The sequence below is a fragment of the Trematomus bernacchii genome, unplaced genomic scaffold (assembly GCF_902827165.1).
Source record: "Trematomus bernacchii unplaced genomic scaffold, fTreBer1.1, whole genome shotgun sequence".
Lineage (NCBI taxonomy): Eukaryota > Metazoa > Chordata > Actinopteri > Perciformes > Nototheniidae > Trematomus > Trematomus bernacchii.
The window spans coordinates 237,179-248,055 of record NW_022987573.1 but is presented as its reverse complement, the minus strand read 5'-3'; the positions used below and the strand labels follow the sequence as shown (position 1 = coordinate 248,055).

The 10,877-nt window shown below is 38.8% G+C and overlaps 1 protein-coding gene across 3 annotated transcripts; it reads right to left on the bottom strand.

Moving 5' to 3' along the window:
* Positions 1 to 917: 917 nt before the first annotated feature.
* On the bottom strand, positions 918 to 10,120 carry LOC117479489 (glutathione hydrolase 7). 3 transcript variants are annotated; one of them, XM_034126463.1, is made up of 17 exons: positions 9,941 to 10,120; positions 9,603 to 9,720; positions 8,645 to 9,247; positions 7,879 to 8,105; positions 7,501 to 7,652; positions 7,284 to 7,401; positions 6,677 to 6,744; positions 6,081 to 6,154; positions 5,732 to 5,925; positions 5,053 to 5,140; positions 4,487 to 4,614; positions 4,297 to 4,385; positions 4,050 to 4,202; positions 3,811 to 3,925; positions 3,563 to 3,700; positions 3,358 to 3,457; positions 918 to 2,619 (listed from the first exon to the last, which is right to left on the bottom strand). In XM_034126463.1, exons 3-17 carry the CDS (start codon positions 8,862 to 8,864, stop codon positions 2,450 to 2,452), a joined length of 2,034 nt encoding a protein of 677 aa, XP_033982354.1. In that variant the 5' UTR covers positions 8,865 to 9,247; positions 9,603 to 9,720; positions 9,941 to 10,120; the 3' UTR covers positions 918 to 2,449. The 3 variants fall into 3 exon arrangements, with proteins under 3 accessions (XP_033982354.1, XP_033982356.1, XP_033982355.1); XM_034126465.1 differs by having other exon boundaries at positions 7,879 to 8,054; XM_034126464.1 differs by lacking the exon at positions 9,603 to 9,720.
* Positions 10,121 to 10,877: the final 757 nt, after the last annotated feature.

The following is a 10,877-nucleotide window of genomic DNA, read 5'->3' as shown; positions in this document are numbered from 1 at the left end:
ACGAACATCGAACAGTACTATTTCCGGTATTACTTTCCAAAATAAAATCCCAGTTAAGGAAGAAGCAACGTCCTTTTCATGATAACAAATGTATTAATATTAGGAAGAACTGCCTTGTGTAAGCCTAAAGACTTGTCTACAGGTTACTATTGTATGGAGCTATGGATTCTACTGAAAGAGACACTTACGTTTTATTGTTTCAATGCCTCTATATAAATGAAGGCAGTAGTAGGCCCAGGGGCGTCGCCTGGACCTGAAAACATTCGGGGCTTAGCCCACAGTGGCGGCGGCACTACAGTGGCATTTTTACTGCAACACTCCCCACACGCACACACACAGTACACCCGCGACTGTTACAATGAAGGCTCGATAATCAGCTCACGGCATATAGGCAGGGGTAAAGTGGTATTTGTTATGAGTGGGGGGCGGACCTCACCTCCTCTAGGGGGGTCCGGGGGGATGCTCCCCCGGGAAGAGCTGTATCCATAAATCTCTTAATTTTGCTCTGAAAGTGCACCAGATTGATGCATTCAACTTTAATTTAAAGACAAAAATCTTCTCCTCATTATATACACTACACATTTTTCTTGGATTTTTTTAACACCATAGTCCCTAATATATTTGTAGAAAGGCAGGAAATGGAATTAAATCGAGAAAATGTTTCATTGCGGAGGACCCCCTGTTTTGTGTCCCCCCCACTTCTCAAACCAAAGTTACACCCTTGGGTGTACACATATTGGTAATAACAGGTTTTAAACAGGCATTGGGACATTTGTAAAATACATCTGCTCAATTTTAAAATTTAGAATAGTGTATTTAAAGAGCAAGCTCACATACTCTACAGTAGGTTAGATGATCAAAAATATACACATATATATATACATGTATGAGGCGAAAAGGGCAAATATTCATCCACATTAAGAAGTGTGCAAACATTTTATTTTTTGGGTTGACAGTGCTGATTTTGATTAAAATCTGATAAAAATGCATATGGAATTAAACATCAGGTGTTGTGCAAATGTTTGCCTTGAGGCATGGTACTCTACCGTACAGGGGGAAAGCATCAACAGTCATATTGCACTAGTGCCAAACAACAGACAGAAAGGTTAAGGGCTCATTTGATCAGTCAGCATCTGCCATCCTGGAATTCAATGAAATTGAACCACTTTTAGAATGCAATGCTTTACAAAAATAATTACACAAGTACACAAAAGATAAACTTTACAGCCTTTTCTAAAATAAGCTGAAGTAATGCAAATTGTGTTACAACAGTAGAAATAATGTTTACAGCCCAAAAAAATGTTCATATAAAAATAGACAGTTTACATTCATCCTTTTGTAAAGAATCAGATTATTCTTATTCTAAAAACAAGTATCCCATGTCTAAATTTAAAATGAAAAATGTAAACAACAAGCTTAAAAGAGAGCAAAATCATGCCACAACTAAAATATCTTAAATAATATATTTAAATACACTTGCTCTATCATAAGTAATAATTTACACCTGTAAAACCGAAGCAAATTCTGTAGAGGAAATTAATGGATAATTTTGAATGCCGTATAATTTGTTAATCATTTGTACACAGTCCCAAGAAGCCATTGATTGTTTGCAACGGTTAAAACTCCAGCAGCTATACCAAACAACATCTAATCACAGTTAAACACCATTTAAAGAAAATGATAGTGAATGGTTTAGCCTCTTTGTTTGGTTTAAGATAGTATATGTTTAGGTGTGACAATACAAGGCTTAATTAGTGGTTTAAATATTATAACCTTTAACATTCCATGTGAACCTATGTGTTCTTTCAAACTATGGTGAAATGTAGAATAATCCAAAAGCAGAAATATATAGGGCCATGCACATAATACAATTAGTGGCTTAATGATGTAGCATCATTAGATTCATTCATCCTGTATTTGATAAGAATCAATTTGTTCATTATTAATTTCCCCCACAATTCCTGAGGCGATATTCAGAGTGATAAACTTCCATTTTGTTTTTCTCATGCCCACTAAGTAAATCCACTCTAAACCTATTGAGTGTATTGCTTTCTTCAAGTGGACCTTGAGTGCATCGAATTTACATTTTTGGACACACCCTGCTCTGCACAATACATGCTTCAGACTTGACTAATGCCATTAAGTGATGTCTTACATACATTTTGAACACTATCTACAGTGCAACTGAACGTAACTCTAGGCTGTGAAGGAAGTAATACAGACACCAGCATGTGAGATGTTGATCCTCTGTAGTTTTCTGTGTGCTGATCAAAACACTAGGCTCCATATAATCTCGTCACAGTTTCTTTCTGTCAAACAACCTTTCTTCAACATTAACCTACATTTAGTGTATTAAGTGATGAGCAGCCTCCTTACTCCCTCACTAACGATCATACAGTGTTACTCTACCCTTTCTTAATTATGTGTGAGTATTGGGAAAGGGGGTGGACTAGGGCACGGACATAGTGAGGGCAGAGGCATCAGCACTACGTGGGTCTTTCACCCCTATGATGAGGTCATTGGTTCTCCGGGTTCCCTCAACCAGTGAGAGAACATCTCTCCTCTCCACCTTGTGACCTTTGGCTTGCAGCAGCTCCACGTCTTCGTCTAGAAACTCAGCTGTAGGAGAGAAAGGGAAAGGATGATCTGAGGTCAGTCAGTTAGCCAAATAATTATATAACAAACTGAATTAGCTCTTATTTACACCTGGTACTTAAATGTAATTTCCTCTGATAGAGGAGAATAACACTCGGAGTGAGTTAACACAGCACATTTCTTCCGTGATTTTCAGCCATGTAGGTCATAAGATATCGTGTTTAAAAGCACACACAAACAGTTTGCAGGGGGCAGACCAAGTAAAATCCTTAGATCTCAGCCAAAACAGTATTTTCTGCACTCTTGATAATGAAACAGACATTTCATGTCATTATTGGAACCAGAAATGTGATGTTTGCAGTATGAGGTTCACAGTATTTGATAACACATTACCATGATGTTTTCTAAAATTAACAATAAGATTATTCTTTCCACAGCACAGAAACTCAAGCAGGCGTTTTCTGTGTCATGGAAACCCTGCACCTGCCACCTTTGTTTATAACAACAATAAAGGTACTTGCTTCCTTCCCAGCTACTTGCCTCTTTGCATAGTTTACACATACATGTGACCTAAGTGCAATGTAAATACTGGTGCAAGGGCACTATTGGATTGTTTTTTATCTGGAGAGCATATTGCATGTTATAGCAGGAAATTACTGCTGTCATAAAAAAAGAAATGCTAGCAGTAACGCTGCAATCATAGTGTTTGAAGCGATTCAGTTATGTTTGGATCGTATAGATGGATAAGAAGGATTAACTCACAGTCTACCAGCAGGGTGTTGGGCTGCAGATGTGGGTGGAGCCTTCCATATGCTAAGCTGTCACTCATATTTTTACGGGAGGACAGCACATTCATCAGCACCTGTGAAAGATCATTAAAGAGATTAAGATACAAATGAGTTAAATGGAAATCTATATGTAATATTAATGAAAGAAAATTCATTAATCTTTCCAGTAATGTAATAACCTGTGTGATGCCACTGAGAGCTTTCTCCCCATTGGAAGATCCAACGGCTACATATGTGCCACATAACCCCACGGCAGGCCTCACTGCTGTGGGCATCAGGAAAGACATGGGCCTCTTTCCAGGCTGGAGGATGTTATGCTACAGCAAAGGAACACAAATCATGAGGACCTAGAGCAGCTACAAGAAAACGTTCAATAATAAATGTATCAATACTTCAATCAATGTAAGAAAAGAGAATGCACAATTACCGGGTTAAGTGATGAGCCCTGTGTTTTATTAGGCCAGGAGAAGTCCAGTATCTGGCTATTTAGGAGGATTCCTGAAGGAGTCACTATCCCGCTGCCAAATGGTTTGTTTAGAGAGCTAAAACAGTCACACAAAAAAGTGGTCTTAGTTTAATATTTTTAGTGAAATCAATCCACTCCTAACTGTCACTGTGATTTACTTTACCAATGTGCAATATCAGTTCAGTTCTAGCATGATGTACCTCATGACTGACACAATGTGGTCGTCTGGGCCCATGACCATGACCTGGGCAGCTGCTGCACTGTTCTCCATGGTAAATGATGGAGTGTAATGGCCGACAGGGAAGGCCTGAGAGTCGTTGATCATCTGGCGGAGTATGGAGGCCTGTGATTTACTTTGAGATGGGAACAACATATGGTAGGGTTACATGAACATGCCTTGTTGAATTGTATACATTATATGTTTAAAGATGGTATAGGGATCTCTACCTCAGCATCTTGGTGACAATCTCCGAGACAGAAGTGTCATACATGGGGTCTCCCAGCCCACTAGCCAGGGCAAGAGCTATCTTTACAGCCTGGGAGAGTAATGCATTATTAATACTTAAGTAAAACGACATACTGTACTTTTCAAACTGTTAATGCTGACAATGGTGAAGCAGTTAATGCAGTTTATTACCTCTGCAATCCAATGGTAGGTGTTGTTCCTGGGCACCTGGCTGGTAATGTTGTAGCCTTCCAGGATGTTTAGAGCAGTGATCAGGGCAACACCTGCATGTGGGGCCGGGGCCACCATCACATGGTATCCTGTAGAAACACCAACAAAGCATAAGTTTGAAAACACTAACAGACATTTTTCATTTTTAAAGGAAACTGACAGTACAGTATATCCAATAAATGTGATAATTGCTAGCAAATGGGGGGAAAAAAGGTGTGAAGAATAAGGAAAGATAATGATAAAGCCTATACAGGATCTGTGTCATGTCTGTCATATTTGCATTCCTGGTTCAACAGTTGCTTATGCCCCAATTAAAACACTCTAAACACAAGTATATGTTAGTAAATTCCTAAATGTAATTAATGACAAGTTAAATTCAACCAAGTGGTCCAGTTTTGTTTTGCATCCACCTTGAAATTCTGGTCTCAGTAATATTGTAATGTTAATAAGGCAGTTGGCTTGCTGTACTGTCACTTTGAGGCTCATATCTTAAAATGTTTGGTGTAAATAGTACAACAAATATTTACCTTGATAGATGACCTCTGCTGGCTGCTCTAAGACTGTGCTGTAATTTCCAAAGTCATCCTCAGTGAGCACCCCGCCTCTTGCTTGCACCTATTAAAAATGCACATGTTAGTTTTAAGGATAGACAGTAAAGGCGGCCGGGTCTGCTACGATCCAGCAGGTCTGATGAGGGTTAAAGGTGGTTTTGTATGGGAATATTTTATATTGAAAGGTTTTTCAAATGTTTCGTCATTTATATTTAAATATTTACTTACATGAAGGGGTCAGAGTATTACAAACACTTCTCAATATAATGCAGTTCAAAGCAATACCACCACTAACTGTAATGAGTAAGATTTGTATTTGGAAATATATATACAAGGAATAAATGAATAAGAACATATTAATATTTTAATAAGACAATATCTGTTCATTAATGATTAAATAAACTGCACTGGTGTTGAACATCTTTTTAACTAATCTTCAAAACACATTGTAAGATTATTTTGTGTAACTAAGGAATATTGTCTTTAAAAATAGAAGTCATAGTTACCTAACATCATTATTTTTCTCACATTATGACAGTCAAGCCATGGTGAAAGTACATCAGGGACTAAAAGTAAAATCCCTTGGATCCATGAAGAATTCATGACCACTTATATCATCAAAGATGGAGACAGGGGGAAAAACATTCTTCCTTACTGCTGCTGCCATCTCCTGCGTCAGGTTGCCACTGTAGAACTCCGACATCCCGTTAGCTGCAACTGCATCCAAGATGGCTGCTAAATCAAGACGTGTGGTGAACAGCCCAGAGAGCGGAGCCTGGCCATTTGGAAGGAACAATTCCCGAAATAGGTCCGAAATGTTTTGGTCCTTAACGTTTGCCAGTGCTTCAGCTAGGGAGAGAGAGGAAAGGCAGATGAGATCACGGCAAATCTTTTTTTTTATTATTCACACTAAGGCTAGGCTATAATGCTGATGACTTTTAATCACAGTGTCACAAGTTGAAGTGACTTCACCAGGGATTGTTTCAACATTACATTATACCTACCTAGGTCGTGAGTTACATTAAATCCATTTCTGGCCACATCTGCTGCCATGGTAACCACATCCTTCCATGGCATTCTGGGTAAAAAGTACAGAAACATTGCTGAGAATGTTTAAAAATCATATAGACTCTAAACATTTTTATTTTTTAAAGAGATCTTTGGGCTAAAAATAACCATTCACAATACTTTAAAACTTGGTAAAGCTAGTGTAACATCAGCCTCTTACTAGCTGAAGCATCAGGATCATGATAATTATAGAGGATCAGAGTAATTGCAGCCCATGACCCGTGTTAAAAAAACAAAACAATGTATTTTTAACACAGCTTGGGACTATTGAGATCTCACTCCTTTAGCTTTCAGAGCTGATGTTATCAAAGTTTAAAAATGCTTGTGTTTATTAAATGAGGAGAACAATTTAGGAATATAATAAATAAGGTTCTATTTATAGATGTATCATAAAACACATGTGAAAAAAACAATATCAAAGAAGTAAGGAATGTAGAAAAAACAGAAAGCAGCATGAGGACTCTAATTATATTGGATGGCATGGGAAGAGATTGAACAATTAAAACAATGGATTACACAGCAGTATCCGTACCTGCCATAGAGCTGGTGTGCTTGATGCATCCCGCTGAGCATGCCTGGTACTCCCACCAGCAGGCCCGGCTGAAATGCACAGGGAGCACACATTAACCTCAGTACTAAACAATAACAATGAGACTTTCCGTAACACTCTAATTGGATAGTCCGCTTCCGAAATTGTCTATTGAGTACATGCAACATATTTTATTAGTTGAGATTGATAAATCAACAGTTTCCTTTGTCTGTAGATGTTTAACAGATTATCTATATAGTATGAGTTCATGTGACAATTCGTGAATTAATTCATACCTACATATTCTCAGAATATTTCACTTGAACTACTCACACAACCTTTGATAACGTGTATAGCACAGTTTGAGTGAGTATATTATGTAGGTATGTTTATGGTCAATGTATACTCTGTTAGACATCTAACAAACAACATCAAACAAATTCAAACAAGTCAATTATTGAAATGTAACTATTAAGCTGTTGAATGTTATAAATAGTCTTTAAACTATGTTTAGGGGGCCTATTCACATAAATGATAGTAGCCTGTCTTCTGTTTTCATACTTTACATTTCACTGTTAGAAAAAGTATGCCCAGAAAATAAATCCCTTACATTTTGATCAAGGTCCATATGCAGCATCTGCTCCTGAATGGCAGATGGTGCCGTCTCTCTGAAGTCGATTATCCTCGTCTCGTTCTTTCGGATGTCATGAACCAACATAACTCCACCACTAAACATCAACAGAAGAAAAAGTGTTTAAAGGCCTTGTATCATCAACTAAATATATACCTTTCTGTTCATAACAGATAAATATGGTTCAATGACTCACCCTCCAATACCAGAAGTGTGAGGGTGGACAATTCCCAAACAGAGGGCAGCGGCGATGGCTGCGTCGACACTGGACCCCTGTTTCCCCAGAACTTCAAAGCCAAGAGATGTACACTGGGCCACATCCGTCACCACTGCGCCTTGGTTATAGATCTTGCAAGAGAAAGGAGAACAAAGCATAAAGGTAGAGACTGTCTCTATGCCTTTAATTTGACTTTTGGCTTGTGTGGGAGGAAACAGGGAGGAGCATAATTGGATTATGAGTCATTCTACAGAATGACTCATAATCCAATTATCACATGAAGTTGTTTGAGAAAAGCAACCCTAAGTCAACATTGTTACAAAGGTACGACTGCAGGTAACAAACATGCACCAATACCTGTGGGTCTCCGAAGTAGATCTGCATGATAAGAGCTACAGTGACTCCTGTGGCAAAAGTGAGGCAGGCTGTGATGATGACCGTGAGTCCATCTCGCTGACAGGCACAGTCTTCTGTAAAAGGGTCTTTATTGGTCTCCCGCAGAGATGCGATATCATGGCTAGCCAGGTCAGAAGCTGAGGAGGGGAGACGTTGCAGACGAGCCGATTTCAGAAACAGATCCGGGTCTGGGACATTCAACACAAACCAAAAGGCTTATTAAACAGTACAGAGTAATATGTGCTGTTTTGTAAAACCATAACTCCATTCAAAAAAGTGTCAGTTCAATGTTACTTTCTAGTACAAAGATAAGAAGTCTGGATAATTACATTTTCATTTTATATTTTAACAGCATTAATAGTTCCAGCAACCAAAATGCAAGGATTTGCTACTTTTCTTTATGAAATTAAATCTTTGGATTTTGTACTGTTGGTCCCACCAAACTAGACATTTGAGGAGATCGGCTTGGGCTCTGGCAGAATCATCTTTCTTGAGTAACCTATTACTTGAGAAAAAAAGGCAGTCCAATATAAGAAAAATAATAAATTGTTGCAGTCCTAGTTCACACATTGATTTTACTTTTAATATTTAAACAACTCCTTGAGCTTTCAATGAAAAATGAATTCATGGATAATAACTCCACATCCAGAAACGTAAACACCCGTGACAATATTGTCTTTGGGCTGTGGTTTTTCTAGTAATTGAGTTTATGACCTGACTTACTCACCTGTATCTTGCTCACTGAGGACGTTGTCATCATCTTTTCGAGATTTTAAAGTGTTTTCCCCAGACTGCGCGTCGTCCTCTGGCAGCCTGGGGAAGCTGGTGATGCTCATGTAGTCCACAGGAGAGTAGGCACTGCCCAGGGTCGTCTCTGGATTGGCATCTTTATCCGCCACACACCCACTGGTGTACCCAGCCACAATATCAGGAGCTGGACTGTGCATGACTACTGTTGATCCGCAATTAATCTATCTTTATTTTAAGGGTGTGATGAAGAGAGTTAGAGCAGGATATCCATGTTTCCATTCACATCTGTTTTTATTCCTGGATGATCAGTCAAACACCCTACTGTCATCCAATTGCAAATTCAAGGTTGTGTGCACTGTGGTGCTGAAGAATTAAGTAAATCTAATGAATGGGATCTTTAATGTCCCAGTAGGCTATGTCCAAAGTCCCCGGACAGGAATTTGTAGCTTTCTTGTATGGCATAAGCACCCTTACAGAGAGATCAGTGCGATTCCTTCTTCTTGTGAAATATTTTGGATAGGCCAAGACAACGGTGTGTTGCTCCGATGATGATGCATTTTCCAGTCATGTAAGATGCCACCTGCAACAGATATAAAAAACCTGTGGGTCAACTACATGGGCTTTCCTTAGAGAAAGGTTTGTCTGCGATAATGATCGGATTTAATTCTAACCAGCCTGGTCACTAGGTAAACACAACCTAGGCTACCGCAAATATTGACATACGACAATACGTCTGCCATGGTCTGTCTATGGCGCAGATAAACAGTTAATTATAGTATTATATTAAAAAATGACATTACCAGTGTTAAAAACAAGCACAGAGCCAGCAGTAGGGCCCATGTTATCCTACGTACACTATCTGTTCACGCTTGTCTCTGCTAATGCGTAAAATCTTGCGGCTAAAAGCGGATCAAAGCGACGTTAATGTAACTTACCGTTGTCGTAAAATACTCGCAGTCAAATAAAAAAACAATCCTGACAGTGTTATTTTACGTGTTTTGCCGGGTGAGGTGAGTGTAGCTTTGCCGTCACAGAGCTTCTGAATCACGACACCTGCAAACGGCAGGGAAGTCGGCTTCGTGTTACAGCTAGAGAAACCGGTATTGGTAAGACTTGTCACGCAGGCAAATAGCTGGTTAAAATGTGCACATATCTGTCACCTTAATACCAAAATAAACCTATACAAAATGACTTACATGGAAAATATTTATGAATTACACGTTGAAATAGAGAAATCAGGCTGATGGCCGTGTTGTACCAATATCAGACTTACTTCACAGTAGATGGCGTTAGGTCCATAAATCTCATCCAAACAGCTGATGACCAAATCCTCTCCCCAGCACCGGTTCTTCAAGTCTTTTCCCACACAGTATAATTATGACAGATGCTGATCTGAAAACTACCCCCAGCAACCTGAGTTTCTCTGCTGAGTGTGTATTGTATTACTTGTTGTTAAGACTCAGAGGTTAGACGTGGCCAAGCAGGTATGCAGAATACCTGCTCCAATTACAAACCTCTGTCCCTCCCATAAATCATGTATTTAATGTTTCTCCTTTTTAAGTGGCAGAACATCACTAACAGTCCTAATAGACAGTGAACAAATACTCAATACTATGCAATACACCACTACACAATATTACTACAACACTTTAAGTAGATGTTGTTCTTGCTGCAATTGAAAGAAAGGTCAGAGTCTACACTACAGGGGAACTCAGCATCTGTCTCAGCCTCACACCACAAAAGTTGGACCACTCTGCTGCAAAAATAGATGTCATTCTTATTTTTGCTTCACCCTTTTACAGCATCTTTATTTGCCTTCATTTTATGTTCTCCCTTTTTCAAGCCACTGTAGGTCTATGTTTTGCAAGATAATACCCCGCCCATTAAATACACATAATGTAGCCTATTTACACTCCATTACCACACCCGTCTGTCTAATGCTTCCCTTTTTTTTGGCATGCCATAACTTCCGCCTACTTTTAAAGCGTCACCTGTAAGGTGAAAGGTGGTGGAATGTAACAAAGTACATTTACTCAATAACACATTTCAGGTACTTTTGAGGTAAATATTATAATTAATGTAAATATTCTATTGACATGGTACTTTTGTTTTGAAACTTTTATCATCTTTTCCCGTTAATACTTACTTTGAAAAACTTGGAAGCATAATTGTTTGTTTTAACATTGTGGCATTTCTATTTTTACTCAAGG